The sequence below is a fragment of the Pleurodeles waltl genome, chromosome 4_2, assembly GCF_031143425.1.
Source record: "Pleurodeles waltl isolate 20211129_DDA chromosome 4_2, aPleWal1.hap1.20221129, whole genome shotgun sequence".
Classification (NCBI taxonomy): domain Eukaryota; kingdom Metazoa; phylum Chordata; class Amphibia; order Caudata; family Salamandridae; genus Pleurodeles; species Pleurodeles waltl.
Window position 1 is genome coordinate 510,677,539 of NC_090443.1, and position 18,969 is coordinate 510,696,507.

At 40.9% G+C, this 18,969-nt stretch overlaps 1 protein-coding gene across 2 annotated transcripts in view; it reads right to left on the bottom strand.

Annotated features, from left to right (window-relative positions):
* ODR4 (odr-4 GPCR localization factor homolog) overlaps window positions 1-18,969 on the bottom strand; it is a 171,960-nt gene that overhangs the window by 51,146 nt on the left and 101,845 nt on the right. For both annotated transcript variants that reach the window (XM_069232000.1, XM_069232001.1), the window contains 2 exons: window positions 15,614-15,704; window positions 2,111-2,296 (listed from right to left, as the gene is read on the bottom strand). In XM_069232000.1, coding sequence (XP_069088101.1) covers window positions 2,111-2,296; window positions 15,614-15,704 — 277 coding nt within the window. The remainder of the gene's footprint in view (window positions 1-2,110; window positions 2,297-15,613; window positions 15,705-18,969) is intronic.

The following is an 18,969-nucleotide window of genomic DNA, read 5'->3' on the forward strand; positions in this document are numbered from 1 at the left end:
CCAACTCCCCCAGCCACCCTTGCGTACACCGGAGCTCGAATGCTATAACACCCAATAACCCCCCCTTATCCCACTGTCACACTGCCCCTACCCTCTGACGCCTTTCAGCCACAGTTCCATATTCTTGTGCATTCCTTCACCACACACCTCAACACCACAGACCTTAACTTAGATACAGATGCCCTAGGTTGACAGGCCTGACAATGCTGCATTGGTGAGTTTCTGGGGATAGGAGAAAAGAGGGGTAAAGGGTGAGTGGGTACTAGGTTTTCTTTTAATGGCTTGTGTTAACTCATTTATTCCTCCTACAGACTTGCGGACAGATGTACATTCCTTTAGGATAGTGATATCAAAATGAAAAAAAAATCTGAATCGCTATTTGGTAATCGCTACTCTAAATGTATGAAAGTTATATTTCTTATTTAGAGGTTCCTAGTGGGTGGTAAATTGACCTATCTTATTAATATTAGTGAGATAGTTAGCAATTTGTGACCCATTAGGAATGACAAACATTACAGGGATGGTGGCCTGCTGAGGAATACGGTAAGCGCGTAAAAAAGAAGAATGAAAAATGTAGCTTTTATTGTTTATGAGTAGGCAGTGATCTGTGGGTACTCATAAAAAATATATTTTTTTAACATTCTCAAAGGGAAAAGGTTCTCTGGGAATTCGTGTTTGGAAGAGACAATCTAAATATGCCCCTTCGTAATACTGAACAGCTAATGCAAATTATAATTCAGAAACAAGTTACCGAATCCCGTTTTGCCTTTTGTACAATTAACTAAGCTTTTTTGGGGTTGTGCATATCTAAACACTGCAAAAGATCTGGTTACCTTTCCAGCAATGAACAGCCCAACTAATTATACTAAACATTAGTTGCCCAAAGGATCTGAGGCAAAATCCGGGGTCATCACATTTTATGCAAAATTGATTTACTCTGGCAAAGCTGTAAGCAAATGAATAAATAGATAAAACACAGAACTTGCATGTGAACTTCAACCACGTATTTGCTCAAAACAATTCTGCTTTATATGATACTTTGTTTTAAATTCCTAGTTCACTGTTCATCATATATAAAGAAATATGATGAATTATATGATCATGAAAATTGTACAATCCTATAGCATAAAATAAAAAGGAAAAGAAAATAAGAGTCAATTTGGTAGAAATTTGACAAAAAAACATTCAATAAAACAATTTGATACTATATTGAACAGCTTACAGTGTACTGCAAGCACACATAACAAACCAGGTTAGCTACTAAAACATAATAAAATTCCACTTATTTTCAATCAAGTTATATTTAATTAATTCAAGCTTTCTAGATATACCCAGTAGCGGCTTGCTATCTGTAGTAACGACATTTCTGCTGACAGACACAATTTATAAGCTGGTCCTATCAATCAAACACACTGGGGAGTTAGAATGGGTTTCAACTGCACCGATCACAAAACATTGTACCTTGAATATGTTCTAATGCAGTGGTTCCCAACCTTTTGATTTCTGTGGACCCCTACTTTAACATTAATGGAACCCAGGGACCACCACTGAATCATCATGGGAATCCGGGGACCCCCGCCTGAGTCATTACTGGAAGCTGGGGACCTAATTTGTCAATATTTGGTCATTTATTTTAATTTTCTAGGCTCTCGCGGACCCCCTGAGAAGGCTTCGCGGACCCCCAGGGGTCCCCGGACCACAGGTTGGGAACCACTGTTCTAATGTTTCTTCTCTGGTATTATCAATAACTCGTGTATCGCCTCCTCCTCTATATTTTCGATAGCACAGCGACAGGGAGAGTTCCATATTTAAACAGAAGATTTTCCTCATCTTACCCTTAACAGCACCAAAATGATTTATATAATTTTCACCAATATATATTGGGCACTATGCTGGTGTACTGATATTATATTTCCTCTGATTTTAGCAAATTGAGCCAACAATTCTATGTCCACCAAATTCCCCTTCTGAGTGAACAATTTCACCTAGTGTTTACCATCCTCTAGACACAGTTACAATGTTCAAAGATATTCAAGGAAATCCAGACTCATTATAAATATTTAAACAGTAGAGTTGCACTGTTCATTTCCTGGGGTTTAGCTTAATGTACCTGTATTGATTTCTTCTGCAATATCAAAATCCTCCTCTTTTAGGTCCTGATCCAACAGCTCCAGAAAACGCTCCCGAATTTCACCTGCAGCCTCATCGTCAAACATATACCCGCACAGCTTCACGCCAGAGCCAACAATGGGAGCAAACACTCTTCGAGGCAAAGAGTGAGAAGTCTTCACAGATTCTAGAAAATGGAAATGTAATGTGAAATAGTGCATGAGGAGCAAAGAAGTTATCAGTCTGTTTTCAGAGGTAATTAAGAAATAGGTTAATACAACATAGAAACCCCTGCTCACCAAATAAACACACTAGTGTTATCAAGGAGTTCAGATATGTATTGGCAAATGCAAGTCATACTCAACAACATTTCTGTCAGACATAGTAAATGAGGGGAATTAGCAAAAACATAAGCAATGGCAAAACCCAACATTGGGTTAATTCATACACGCAAAAGCATGTCACAAAGAGGGCATGTGCATATTTCCATCCAGAGCGTCACATCTACAGATCTAAATGAAAAAGCAGACCATTGTGCATGTAAACACACACACCCCCACACATACACAGACACACACCAATGAAATCAATGAAAAATCAATAGAGGCGTCCATATACAGTGACCAGTAGCCTTATACAACACATGCACACATTCAACATACAGGCAGCTGTGTAAAGCTAAACAACAGCACTGCACATGCAGCTTCATAGAAGATGTTCACAGTTACCAACAATTAATTGACAACTAGGTAGAAGCAATGCTGGATGAGATTGTGAGTAGATGGATCATTGGGTCCAAGAGTGCAGGTGTATACACAGATGAAAGCATGGATGGATGAATAGGTGATTGCATTTGTGACTAATTTTGTGGGTGGATAGATATCTGGCTGAAAGAAAAAATATGACATTTTATGTTTAAAATGTTGGCACCCTATGTTGCAGCTTTTAAGTGATTTTATTTGGACACTTAGCTACAGTTTTCAATGCAACAGCAGTCAAGAAATGTGGGTACACTGTATTTACATTCTGCACAAAATGTGTTAAACAACTGTACTGTAGAATGTTTACTCTGCTAAGAGAACATCTAGCAGCAAAACATAGAAAAAGCTTTTAAATATGGTTGGAGACATATATCAGCCGGTCTAAAAAATACTTACTTGTGAGAAAAACTGGTTTTAGGAAAAGAAAAGCACACACTGTTCCTCTTTCAGACAGAAATGCTGTGAAATGCACAAAAGCAATTACAGAAAATTCCTGACATCCTTCAAGGAAATGGTCAAGACTGACATTTTATTAAGATAAGGAATAAATGACATGAGAAATGCCATAATTATGGTGAAATAATGATTTTTCATACATCATGCATTCCGTCCTCACCAATGAATACGCCTACATTTCAACATAGCAGACCAATACATACACCAGGTAACATATTCCACAGAGTTGGTATAAACAGATTCTTTAATGCACACCTAATTATATATTTTTTTCTTTCCAAGGTGGTATACAAGTTCTTCAATCGGCAAATATACCATAAAGATATAGATTGTTAACCGAACATTGAAGGTTTTATTCCTGGGATATTTTGCTTACTCAAGCCTGATGAAGGCCTGAGGTGAAGGAATGATTTACACTTGAACAGGATAGTCAGCCTGATATTGGTAGAGTCTGGATGCATATGAATATGAAATATAATATGTTTGCTTGCATGCTTGTTTGGCCGGATGGACTTCAATAGGTATATATTTTTAATGCCAATAATGGTGAGCTGAAAATATTCCATATAATAACTTGAATAAAGTTCAGGCTCAATGTAAGACAGAGATGGAGTGACCACAGAGGGTGCATAATTATCCAGTGCATAGATATTGCTCTAGAAGGTGTAAAAAGGCAATGTACTTCTTCATCAAGTCTATCAATACTTGCTCTAAGTAGTGACAAACAAAAACAAAGTTGTGGAATCCTCCAGCGCCTAGTGTGAATGCAATAACATGCACTGAATTGTGTCTCCCATGATAAACCATCATGTGCTTTGCCGGTGTCTTGCATTGCTCACAAATGACGAAACAAAACACAAGAGGAGCAGTAAGCTCGTTTACATTGTCTAGCATCTTTAGCGCTACATAATAAAGAGGAAAACAATGAACACCTACAGTGTTAAGTGTCTCCAGCAATAGACACTGTCAGAAAGGACATAAGGTACCACAGTAAGGGATGGTGTAGATAGAAACACAACCAGGGCAAAAAAAGGTGCCCTTTGTATCAGGAACAAGAAAAAAGTCACTATGCAAAATATCAATGTAGCTCGAGTAAATACTGGAAAAACAATACAACGTATAAACCAGCAGCCTAATTTGGAAACTTTGTCTTGCAAACCGGAACTTGAGCTCAGGAGGAGGAGGAGTGGTGAGGAGCAGTGAGCGGGACGTGCAGAGAGACGCATGAAAAGACGCGGGACCATTGAGCCCGAGGCCCGAAGAGCAGCCCGAGAGCAGGCGCGGACACATACGTGGGTCTAACGGGGCCCGAGGTGAGGCCCGGTGAACAAGGATGCGCAGTCAGAGTGGACGCGGGTCCATTGAGGCCCGAGGAGGGTCCCGAGGAGTAAGGACAAGGGGAGCCTGGAGCGAGTTACGAGCTGTGAGCGAGAGGCAAGCAGCAGCCGTATTACCGGGCTGCCGTTGGATCTTGCCTTTTTTCACGCTGCAGTGAGAGCATGGCCGATAGCGAGGCTGAGATCGAGTCCGCGACTGAGACAGAGGTGAGAGAAGGGGGGGGGGGGGGGTCACAACCTGCAGCCAGTCGTGAGTAGTGAGAGGTCGGCCCGCATCCAGCCATTGGGGAGGGCGCAATACCTTAACCAGCCGGCCTAGCCGGCCTAGCCTAGCCACGTTGATTCCAGGAAGTTTGCCTGTTTCCTGTTCCTCACCTATTCTATCCACTCACTAACCAGTAGCCATAGCGGATATCACTGCTTCACTGGGTTACTGTATTATGCTTCGCTGCACTGTGAGAGTTCTTGAGGCCTCATGAGGGCCTGAGGTGGAGAAGGTGTGGCACTGTGCAGAGGGATAGGCCACAGAGCCCCCGGTGACCTCGGAGCTTGTATATAATCTATAGGGTGTTATGTGTGGAGGAGTTAGGCGTTAACCATTAAGTGTCTGAGGTTGTGGTTGCGGAAGTGGCTCTTATCCAAAGGGTGCAGCTTGCGGCCGGAGGAGTTAAAGAAGGAGTGGTATTTTCATCATTCTACCTCTACTTTAACTCCATCTTACCCTCTATCCCCCCTCTCCCTCCACTTACGGCCTCTGCGTGCTCGTGCCCCTCAACTGTTTGAAGCGAGGTGAGGCGGCGCATTCTTCTCCCTAGACACAACAAGCCTGTAAACCGCCCTAAGCAGGAAACACTTCCCAAGGGTTAAACTCTCCTATTTGGGAGAACGCGCTCAGGGAAAGAGAGGTCATCTCCATTACCAAAAAGAAGCAAGAGGAAACAAAAATCTCCAAGTCTGCAACCAAAGAAGTTAAAGCAGTCGAAAAATAATGAGGAAGAACGTCAGACCCTGATTTCCCCTATAGCTCGTATGTTTAATAAGGCAGCAACGATGCCTTATAAATTCTACTTCTTGCTGAATCCAGGGGAGGTGATATTCTCCACCTCCAAGGACCAAACAACTCATCCCCTGCCTATTTCCCCAATAAAGAGCAAAAATAGTTTGACATTTGAAAAGGGGAGAAAGGGGAAAAAATGGGGTCAGTGGAGCCATGTGAGTCGCTAAGTGCCCCGGTGAGTTTATCATCCCCTCCCATTCCAATGGCTGAAGGTGCTTCTCAAATACAACCTTCCCCAAATAAATGCAAAGCGGGAGCAGCTTGAATTATTATCTGGAGAGCCAAAATGGACTGGAAGTCGAGGAGGAGGGGCCAAAAATCGCACTTGGTATTTCTATTAAATTATCAATAGAAACCACTTGGTGCTTTATTACAGTTCGGGAGTTACTTTAAGATCGCCTTCTCCATTACATCTCCCATAACGACAATCGACCCGATAAAGAGCTGTACTCACTTACCTCTAGAGGTGAATGTCACCATAAAGAAGGCCTCTGTAAACCCAAATATGATAACAAACCAAGAAGCTCAAGGGGGGGAGGGGTGATGATCAATGTAGTAACTCTTATCCGTTGATTACCCCTCAAACTCTGGAAAGTGTGGTTTCCAGCCTAATAACGGTCATCAGATGCACAGGTAATGAGTGTTAAGCTGTTCCCCATCTCTGCCCTGGTAAATGCTATCCCAATGCCTCTAAAGAAGGTGGTTTGTCTGAGCCAGCGGGTAGATCTCAAGCAGCGCAGGTCAGTGGACTGAACAATCCAATGAACCTACTACGTCAAGATCAAAGAGCTTTAGGAGGTACTGTTTCGTCTCAAGCCAATTGTTAGACAGTCCAAGTCAAGACGTTCCAAGCCAGGGGGACCGTAGCGACCATACAAAAACATTACAGAATTCCTTAGGGTTCGCAGAACAAAGCAAAGTATGGGACATTTTCTTCAAAACGTCACAATTGACTTTGGATGCCTTATCTTATCAGTCTACAAAAATGGACGTGCAGGTGGACCTAGTAAACATGATGGCTCAGTCTGTCTCTGGGATTGATCAAAAATTGGCAGACTTAACTGCTCTGATTAAACGAGCTCAATCCTATGCAGAATCAATTGAGCATGATTGCACTTGTGGACCAATAGTTAATAAGGTTGTAACTCTACCGGAGGTAATAACCGCACTAATGGATGATTTTAAAGCTAACCTTAAATTAGGGAAGATAACTGATGATGAGTTAGTGATGTATCCTAAACGTAAACGAAAGGATAATACCCAGAGGAATAGGGGCGAACTGATGGGTAGGGAATATGGGGAAGGGGAAAGAGTGGGTAATACATTGAGAAGTATACAAAAGGTCAATCAATGTTATGAAAATGAAGGTGTTACAGAGTTTCCATCAGAAGAGATAGTTCACACCTCCGAAACAATATCCAACCAGATTTTGCTACCCTCCTCTGTACTCATTTCCCTGTCCCTTAATAGCCAAGTAGAAAAACCATTGAAACTGCCAGTTACCAAACGACAAAGGAAAAAAGAAAGAAAAGCTAGGAAAAGGTTGAAGGGGGTTCCCGGGGGAACCTGACAAATTATGACTAACATAATATTCCCCTTGAATATCAATACCAAGACAGGAAGTAGTCTAAAGAACAAATTAAAGGATAAAAGCAGTCAACCGACTCCCACGTTATTTCCTTTATTCAATATTCAAACAGAGGGGAATGTCTCTTTAGGCCCTCGGGAACATAATCCAAGCTCTGGGGAGATAGTGGTAACAACAGATAGAGTAAGCCCGGGTCACCGAAAAATAAAATCACAAGCAGACCCGGATGCTGGCTGTACAGATCATAAAGAAGTGACCGAAAATGAACTCTCAATAGAAGTGGGACTAAGGAGGAGCTTCAGAGCGATGCCAACTGGAAACACCCTCGAAAGTGTAGTCCCAACAGCAGAGGCCATTGCAACAAGCAGTCACGATCTAGTTAACAGACCCACATCCCCCAAACGGCAGTAGTCAGACAAAAGGGGTGGGTACCCAGGGCCTTTTACAAACCATCCAAAGACAGTTAGCACAGATATAAGCTCAAATCCAATCCCACAGGCACAAACTACCCAGGAGAGGACCTCACCTAATTTAAATAAATTCCAGAATGGCCAATCGTGCGGTCAGCCAGGATACCATAAGAGAATTTTGCCAACGGGACAGACCTGGGGGTGGAAATAAGATACTTTTTTCTCCACAGTATCAAATCAGAGGCCCACACGATATATTAAATTGCGGTAATATCTTAAAACTCAAGAGCACTACCTTCGCTGGAGAACATCCAATCTGTAGACATTGACTATATAGAATTCCTGACTGGGGCTGAGAAGGCAAGTAGTCCCACCTGAGAATCCACAGTGGTGACCTGGGCTGCATCACAGACTGTTAGTAGGGTTTTTAAAGAGAAAAGCATTTTTCTAAAATGGGGAATTGAGCTTAGAATACCCTAGCAGATTGGTTATCCAGAACCTGTAGAAATTAATAATAGGGCACAACAACTCATATGAAACAGCAGCATTCAAAAACCCTACTCAATTCTCAGAACTGCAATAGGGAATTCTACACCAGCTATTTATCAACCGATGAGCTATTCTCTGAATAATGGACATGAGTCCGGGCAACTTAGTTTAGGATGGCTTTCAGCCACTCTTCACAAAACTAGGAGACCCTGACATTCTGACCCCACATCATTAAGATCGACTAAGGCCATAGATAATCAAACCTCTCTAAAAATATGCTCCTGGAATATAAATGGGCTTAGTGCTAATAATCAATCAAAAGACCTAACCCTATTAAAACATTTTCAGATCGTGCTATTACAGGAGACCTCAGTGACTAAACCATGTTCTATTGATAGCTATGTAGGTGTTTTTTCCCCCAGCATGTAAGGTGAAAAGGTTTGGCCGTCCGAAGGGTGACTGGCGACCTTCATTGCAGCAGGACTGAAGGCATCGTGTATGCAACTAAAAGAGGAAAATACAGACATTTTAATAATAAAACTGCTTAACTGGCATAAAATGATAAGAAGACTACGCCTGATAATCAATATTTATATTCATCCCGACCACCATTCAAAGAAATGTATGACCTCTAAACTAGTAGACTAAATACTAACAGGTTTGCAAGAATCCTAAGCTCTGGAGCTCCTAATTGCGGGGGATTTCACCATGAAACTATTGCAACCCTTTGAAAGAGAGGAACAGATTGTGCACCAGGACCGTATATGCTCTGTCCCTCAACAATTCCTAGGGAGCAATGGTACAGGTCCAATTGACGTGAAGGGGGTATCGTTTGTCAAGAACTTGGAGGCACTAGGCCTTAGAATCCTGAATGGAAGGTTCCAACAGGATATTCCCCCGCATCCACCTGCTACGCCTTTGGGAATCAATCCCTAATTGTTTATGTGGTGGTCATCCTGTCACTCCTATCCCTAGTCGCCACCTATCATATGGTTAAGACAGATTTAAGTTCTCTTGGCCTGCAAAACATGGAAATTAATTATAGCTATCCAATGCATAAACTTGCTGCTACTCATCCAAGAAATATTACCATGACTAACTATGAGAAGCTTCAGTGGCGTGGTGATTCGATTGAAGTTATTGGTACCAATTCACAGCTGCTGTTAACCCAACTTACTTGTGAACCGGTTGGTGTTCCAATGGGTGATCCAATCTTTTAATGGTCAGCTTTATTGGAAAAATATGCAACTGGCTTTCTCTCTGAAAACCATCACAAGTTTCACCAGTATAATGCATTGGAAAAAGCAAGAAATAGAGATAAAATAAAAATAACAGCTGTTATTGCCTTCTTGAGGAAAAAGAGGAATAAGCTACTAGGACTTGCAAAGAAGAATCCAACTAATCTTTGAATTCTAAAAGATCTAAAAGACACAAATAGCTCATATAGGAAACAGATGTGGGATGAAAAAACAAGGAAATGGCAGGATTTTTTGGGCAAAGGCCTTATGTCTAAGTAAAAAAAGAACTCCAAGGCATTCTGGAAAATGGTAAACGATTTAAACAAACCCCTTACGATCCTGACTAACTTGGATATTCCTGAATCATTTTGGTACGATTTCCTAACTCAATATTTTAACCAAGCAAAAGATAGTAAAGAAGTGGTGCAGAGCCAAAATCAATTGTTTACGGCTGCCCAGATCACTAGACTTATTAATAAGAGTAGGCAAACTGGTGCTCCGGGCCCAAATGGGATCCCCAATGCCTTACATAAAACAAACCCAGGTTTTTGGGCAGAGAAGTTGGTTGCGGTTTTTAAAAACGCACTGGAACTTGAAGCTATTCCAAATTCTTGGAAGGGCGCCATCATTCCCCAATTTTTAAAGGCAGAATTCATGCCAACCCTGAGAACTACGCTTAATCACCCTAACTGACTCGGAATCCAAATGCTACGCCGGGTCCCTTCTGGAGGATCTCAAGAGCTGGGCAAAGATTAACAAGATCATTCTGGTCAATCAGACAGGTTTCATCACAGGGCCGGGAACAGAGGTAAATATTTTATCTCTTACCACCATTATTGATAAATGTAGCCAAAAGAAACTACCTTTGTACGTATGTTTTGTGGACTTTAAATCTGCATTTAACTTGGTTCAGCGTAGCCAGTTATGGGCAAAATTAACTCAATGGGGTATTCCAGTGCAGTTATTAAGAGGTATTCAGATATTATACACTGACGTGTATTAGGGTGAAAGTAGGGGATGGCTAGTTTTTATTTTAAAAAATTAAGACTGAACGCGGGCTCAAACAGGGCTGTGTGCTTGCGCCCTATCTTTTTAATCTATTTGTATCCGATTTTATCCACTATGTTAAATGGGGTAAATGTGTAAATGTGCACCCTCCAAAGATTGGGGAGCTCTCTATTTCAAAATTGCTATATGCGGATGATGTAATCCTTCTACGTCACACCAAAGTAGGATTACAGTGATTGATAGTGAAACTAGCAGAATTTGCCGAACAAATTGGAATGGTTATAAACGAGAAGAAAACAAAGACTATGGAAATAAGTAAAAAATACACAAAACGTTTAAGAAGTATCTTCAAGGCCATGAACAAGTAAAACACTATAGATACCAGGGGTAATATTTGATGAGAAGGGGTCTTTCACTCCCCAGTAAACTGACTTAATGCGGAAAGAGAATGCGCTGTTGCTTGCCTTTCATACCCTGCAAAGATCACTAGATGGTCCTAGCTATCGCTCTTTGCTTCAACTGATATCCGCTAAACTAGTTCTTAGTATCACCTATGGTAGTGCAGCTTTGAGGGGCAGAGATGCAGTTACCCTGAATGGGATGACTGTTAAAGTTTTTAGAGCTCTTTTTCATCTTCCAGTAAATGCATCTCAGCCCAAATCAGGTTGGAATTTGGGTATATGAATAAATTAATTGCAAGACAGGGTGCCTATATTAAAGTTTGGAAACAGGTCCAACAAGCAAAGGGGAGTGGATTAAGTGAAGCACTGTGGCAGAAGTTGAGATCAAACTCAAATTCTCCCTCCCGGGTTCATTTAGACCAAGCTTTAGATGATCTGGGGGCAAAGTCTTTGTGGGATCAGAACTTAGCTCTCAATATTGTTTTTTAAATGATTAATCGTATTATGAAGAAAAAGTCCTTGGCTATGGACAAGGGCCTTCTGGCCGACAGATCACACTCCTGGGTTATAATAAATGAGTATAAAACTATTAAATACCAGCAGTACCTGGAGTCAGGATGGTCAAAGAAAGAAAAAGATCTATTCATTAAATATCGATTTAGCTTTCTCCCAGGAGGTTTGGCTATTCCCCCTTGGGAAAGTTCTGATTCAAATTCCCCCTTATACATTGGATCTGTATATGCCAAGGTTTAAAGCAAGATCACAGAAGATATCTTAAGGAGGCTTTTAACTTGAGGAATATACGTACATGTAGGCAAGTGATAATCGCTAGTTTTAAATCATCAGATATTATTTTAGATGATTAACATAAGTTTTAAACCAGGTCTAAAAAAAAAATGGATTTTCAATGTAAGACAAATTCGAGTGAGGGTACGGTATGAGGTTGTGATCTTTTATTATGTTAATTGATATTGCACAAATTCACACGGGAACAATGCAATAAGGTGGCCGCGGCTTGGTAGCTGTCCCTTACAGTATCCGCTCTTAAATCAATGTTATTGGTCATGTGTACTTCTTACAAACAAATATTAGAGGTTAAGTTTCATGGGTATAGGTAAAGCCTGGTTAACTTAAATGTATATCCTGAAATTTTTAAGGATTTCATTTAGTTTCAGGTATTGTATTGTAAAAAAAAAAAAAAAAAAAAAAAAAATTATGTGATTGTATTGTATCTTATGGAATGTGTATTGTATATTTTATCTTATTATGGATGGTGTAAAGGATTTTTTATTAACTATTATGCACTTTAATTAATACATCAAAAATACAAAGTATTTAAATGTAGCTCAACTACAACCGATATTCAAAATTATCAAATCAAAGTAAATGCAAAAATAATAATTTCAAAATGAAAATTTTTATGTTATAGAACCAAAGTTATTGCCGTTTGTGCACTACAAATTATTCTGAAAAATAGCAGCAAAAGACTGGCCGAGAATAAATCAATCTTGAGCATTTGAACAATAATCTGTCCTAGCACATGAAGGCTAGCCTTCATAGAAGTACCGATAAATGATATCGTTCTGATAATGGTCGAGAAAGGCAGATGCGTCAGATGTAGACAGTTTTAAGCAGTGTGTCTATTTATGGAGTTACTCACTTGTAATAACTCAAATCTTCTCTGTATATAATGCGTCGTTGTGTGTTAACTCTTGGTATTTTTACACACTCGCAAATGTAAGGCAGGGAACACACTGCACACCCTTATTTCCCTTTATGACTTTTGAGCCGGTTGAGTTTCATGTAAAGCCGAGGGATATGGCATGGAACAGTTGCCCCTTGAAAAGAAAACTTTCCCCATTCATCCCACAAGGGTGGAGGGAAATGTACCAGCACCTAATTCAATTTAAGTTTTTATATCTAGATATACTTAATAAAAGATATACTTGCATTTTGCTCAAGTAAGACCTGGCTTGCAAAACTACATGAAAGCACGAGGCCATGAGCACCGGGTCACTCTGCAACAGCATGACAAATAGATACGTTTATGCTTACATAGTTCCTTAGTGAATTAAATCGCCTTTGGCATCTAACTGCTCAACTAAGGGGATATTATGTTGAAACAGCATAAGGTGATGGTCAAACTGTTCCTCATTCTTAGGCCACACTCTGAAAACAACCTGTGATTTTGAAATGCTATTAATGCTCCTCCTTCCTCATCACATCAGGGCTAATAACTCATCACGGTCTACCCTTAGAGGCCAGGGTTATCTGCATCATGCACTAAACAAAATGTCATATAAACTGGCATATGCAGTTATCTAGTAGCTAAACTGAAATGCTTGGTGTGTCCAGATCCTTACACAGCTCAGAACACTACTTTCAGAACCTTCAAAATAAAACACACGATGGCACAATCATTCATTGAAGTACAACTAGAATTTGTAACTTTCTTCCCCCAAATCTTCGACCCACCACCTATATGATCACCTTCAAATTTAAGATGAAACTTTTCTTTTAAAAACACTTCTATTGAGCTCCTCTTGAATTTCTGCTCGGTGACATCTACCTCCATGATATGTATCTGTTAAGTTTTCTTTCTCTTTGTGTTTATATTGATGTCACTTTAATGATATTACTGTCTCTTCAATGGCGAAACACTTTAAAGCTCTCAGCCACGTTTGCGTTATATAAAACCACATAAATAAATACATAAATATGACCATGGGGTGAAATACACAGTGGATGTATCAATCCAAAGAGCCATCATTAAATATCCCTAACTCACAGTAAGAGAACTATACACATTTGCTGTTTACATTAAAATAGTCAACCGCCAAGAAACGTCTTGGGCAAGGACTCTGGCAGAAAACAGAGATAGTGACTAAAATAAATGAGCGAAGTGACTGAAATAAAGCCACAGACAGCATAGTTTGTGTTGCAATATAAGCAGGATGTGCTGCTACTGTAATCACGTGCAGTATCACTTCTTATCCTATGCAGTGGAGCACTACTGCCACCAAATGGCAAAAGTGAAAACTGTAGACATGCATGCTTGCAACTGTGTGTCAAAGTTTAAAAGCAGACGTGCTTGCTTGCTTAAAGATGCCGTGAAAAACAAACTGACTATTTGATGTTTGAAAATAAAGATATACAGGGGCGTAGCTTGGTCAGTTTGACTGAGCCGGGGGGGGGGGGGGGGGGGGGGGGGGGATGCTATCAGCTACGAGTACACTGGAGCAGAACCATACTCTTGGTAGAAAACAGCTGGTCAGGGCCTCCTAAAAAAGAAAAAAAAGGGGGCTCCATTGTGGATATTGAAAGAAGTACACGAGAAGGGCTTCAGAGGCAGTGGAAAGGAAGAGGAATGCAGATTGGTAGGTGTACTAAGTGAGAGAAAGGGCATTATTTTGTGAAATAAGCAACATTTTTTAACTCTTTCTTACCAGAGAGAGGGAGAGAGAGTGAGTTCGTTCTTGTCTGTGTGTATAAAAACACTGTAAATTTTTGTCATCACCACGTGATCTTGGAAAACAGGGAGGTGCAGTTACTCAAGGATACTGTTGCGAAAGGATGACTTCATAATTTGATTTCATGCAGTTTCTCCAGTGCAAGTGAACACATGCCATCAATCATTTGCCATAACCAGGATATTGTTTAGAGATTTTTGGAGCGACAGAAGGTAATATTTTCAAGATGAATTTGTGTTTATGTTTCAGTCTTAATAAAGCTCTCGAATGTGCAAAACACCAGCCTCAATGTACTCCTTCATGAAAATTGGTTTTGATGGAAACTGGATTTCCTCTGCATAAACATATTAGGGAAATAACCCACTTGCAAGGCTGCAACTACTTTCCTTCATAATCCCCTGGGCTCCAGGGAGTCAGTTTTTTCCTGGGGGTCCCACAGGCACCCAATTCATTCTGCAAAATCAAGGCCCTTATGACTATGATTGGGCAAATTGTGAACTGCAGCAGAGTAGTTTGCATAATTTTGGGAATTTTCCCTTATGCTCATTAAGTGAAATTCACTTAATTAAGCTAGTTGTGTGGCCAGATTTAGATGCTGGCGGACGGTTACTCCATCACAAAAGTGATGGATATCCCGTCCACCGAAATCTAAATCCCATTATTTTCTACAGGATTTAGGTTTCGACAAATGGGATATCCGTCACCGTTGTGACGGACTAACCCTTCTGCCAACATTCAAATCAGGCCCATAGTGCGGGAACAGCGCAAGCAACTAGAACATAAGCAGCAGTTGTTCACAGCAATGAGGTTTTCACTCTATTTTTTATGGTGCCAAATGCTTTCTTGCATCAAAAATTGATGCTAGGGTGCTCTTCAGCTAAAATATACAGTAAATCACTGACTTGCATTTTTCTTATTATGTGTAACTCAGAGTAATTTTACAGAAATTTGACATAATTACTTGAAAGCGAATTTCACACCCCCTTACTTAAGACCTTGCCTGGTATAAGTGGCGTAGCTAGGCCTGCACCTCAGTTTCCAGCTGCAAACAGGCTTACGATAAATGGGAAACATAAGTGAAGATAGACAGGCAATAGAGGATCCCTAGAGGAAACACAATTTCGATTACAAAAACTGGTAAGGATGCAGATCTTTTTTCGTTCTAGAGGAAAACACCAATTCTATGTGGCATATATCACGAAACAAATGTCTGAGTGGAGGGTCCTGAAAAAATTCTATAGTTCATCACAGGTAATTTGTCTGCATTTTGAAATCCTACTTTTTCGTACCTTTTTGGTCAAGAGTTCCATCAAGTAAAAGATCTTCAAAAAGGGCTTCACAACGGTCAGAAACTGTGTTGAGGATATCTCTCTTCAAAGCCTACAGGGATCAAAAAAAATGTGGACCCGTTATTTAGTTATGATTTCTCAATGGCAAAAAGCTGAATAAAAAGCAGAACACTACTACTGTTATGTATTCTTCCTTTATTGTGTGTCACGAACGGAAACCAATCAGAACAGACGCCAAGGGAAATTTACAGTACCAGGGACGTAATATCACGTCAATGCCCGAGATCAGAAAGCGTGAAGTGGCATAAACAGTGTTCTGATTGCATGCAGGAACATTAATGCGAGTTCCTACCATGGTTGACACACTCGAAGAGCCCCAGTACACGAAATAGACTATTTCTAACCATATTGTGCTCATGGGGTTTCGTTCCAGAAACGGTATCACTTGGGCCACCAAGTACAAATGGGAAATTAATCTCCTGTTACGAATACAAAAAAATAGGAAAAAATAGGCATTACTTATGAACACAAAAAAATATATGGAGTTCAACTATAAGGTGATGAAATTTAGCCAACACCGATACATCTTATAATATATGGCTACGTCAAAGTACAAAACTCTCCTACGCTCGTTTTCTTTACAAGGCAAGGGTATATTATTTGGCGCTTTTATTGACTCTCACTGGGAGTATGCTAATTCACTGAATAGGTTCTTCAGAGGATGCAAACATTTTATATATTACTAGGACAAAACGATTTTAAACAAGAGGATTGAGTGGCAAGAAATATGTTAAAACCCATCTCACTTTAACAAGTAAGACAAAAAGGGTGATAGCCAAAATAGCGTAGCGTTAATAAAAGGTTTGAGATAAAGAGTCTTAGCCTATGGAAATGAAAAACGTGCGGCACCATTTGATATTATTTGTTTGTTAGTTTGTTAGATATATGACATTGGTTTCATATATCAGTTAAAATTTGAATTAAGGTTTGATTTGAAATTTAATTATACATGGTATTTCTGAAAATTAATCATATTGAACACCTGTATCAAGCGTAGCTGATTCAAATAACATTTAAGGCCGGGGATTGGCAGCAGAGCAAAATGGCGCATTAACTTCCTATCCGTTCCAATCGTTTGCATGAATTATTGGTATAAGAGGTGGCTCTTGCGTGGTAGGTGAAGCTGCACTATGTAACAAGCACTGGTATGTTCATTAATGGTGGAAAACCCAAAGCTTGGGGTTTAAGAGTACACTCTCTCACCCCCTTATATACTGGAGGTGAGGTAAGTTTGAGACTTCTGCTCAGTCGTAGGACAGTACGGAAGCCGAGGCAGGGCACTCAGAGGATTCCTCTGACTGGAACCAATGCTGAAGCCAGGCCAGAGAAGGGAGAAGCAGGAGGGAAAAGAGAAGATGGAAATATGGCTTGCACCGTACGCCAAAACGGAGGGGACAGCTGGTTGCTTTGGAAGCAGAGAAGAGACGGAGAGTCTGGGTGGTATCGTGAAACTGATGTTTGCCCTGCTCTGATGCAGAAGGGGCCTGAGCATTTTTTCTCCATCTTCAGTGCACACATTAACTCTAAACATATCGGCTCTAGTACAAGCCTGCAGACTGCAGAGCTCGGAAACACTTGCCAGTTATTGTTCCATCAGAGTGTACACAATACAAATTTTGATCAGGCCGCGTTAATGCTCAGGACAGTTTTTCAGAAAAAATGTGCAACTGCAATGCAAAGAACTTACTGTACTCCAGTGACAGTCCTGGCTATAGATTTTAATATGTGCTTTGGGAAACGCCTCTTTTGTTTACTATCAATTTGCTGACTAAGTATGAATGAAACTAATAAAATGTGCTTGCATTTGGGTTCATTTTTTTATTGTTTGAATCTCTTTACTGCAATTTCTAAATTTTTGTACATACATTTTATTACACTTACTGAGTATTCGGAAGGAATGTTTGTGGGCGTTTGTAACACAAATACGTCTCATATCTCAGGGGTAAGTTAAGTTTTTGAACAGAGATGTGCGAAGTAAGAGATTCATTTCAACCAATTTAATCAACAAAAGGACGGAGAAGAAAGAGAAAACAAAATGCAACTAAATAAGGCTGTCAGCCACAGTACGAGGGTATCAACAAGCAAGGGGAGTCCGCAGCACATGGGGAGAAAGGAAGATAAATCGTGTATGGCGTTATCAAGGTGTCTAACAGATGGATATATGGACTAGTAGGGGGGTTCATGAGGGGAGGGGAGTGAGAAGACATTATAGTGAGCATCAGGTTACAGGCGTACAAGCATTCAGATTGCCCCATATGGTGACAGAAGTGGGCCAGGAGATGTGCCAATAGGCCGCATTGACACCTGAAGAGTCTCCAGGATAGTGTCCTAACTGGTCGCTAGTGGATATTTACAGAGACCACATGTGTCCTTTCTATGTAGAGACATCGCTCCTGGATGGACATCTCCCAAGCGTAGATCACTGTTGGTGGTTTTGGCGATCTCCACCAACACCTGATTAAAAGTTTGGCAAGAATGAGGCTCAAGACTATGAACCGAGTAGTGGTCCTATGTTTGTCTTTGCGAATTAGATCTAGCAGACAGGCTGTGAAAGTGTGGGGCACCTGCCTTTCCATGGAGTGCTAGGTGACACGTCACACTCAGCCAGTAATGGTGAAGGGAAGGGCAGTCCCATTACATATGTACCAGGGCAGCATCAGGTTGGGCGCAGCGGGGGCAGGCGGCATCAGTCTGGTGACAGTAACAGTTTATTTTTGTAAGTCAGGCTCTGTGGAATATGTAATGCTGAATAAGGCGAAAGCGGGCATTTTCTGGAATGGGGCGGGATACTACGTCATGTTCGCCCATTCTTTGTCTGTGCAAGGGCGGCCTAAATCATTTTTCCAATGAGTGCGCAGAGGGGACAGAGAGACCGCGGCGTGTGTGTGCAGTGAATCAGCAAACCAGTAAGCGGTGGCCTGTGCCCATGACATGGAGGTACTGGATGGTAAGATGCATCAGATGTTCCCGCTGTATACCACCCCAAGCAGTGTCAAGGGCACCTATCAATGAGTAATAAAGGAGAAAGTGACCAGGAGATAAGCCCTCATCTGTTAGCAAAGTATCGGATGATATAAAGTTGCCATCGTGGTAGAGGTCTTCCAGTGTATGTAAACCTACTGCGTGCCAGGCAGCAAGTTCCTTTGTAGTGGAGAACCAGTCTCCTCTCGGGATGCCCAATAAATATACTTCGGTGCAAGGCTGTACATGTATGAATTTTTGGAAATCACATACTTTCTCATGCTAAGGTGTGCTAGTGGCAGTTTCCCAGACCAACTTCTGCGAATGTCAGGTGA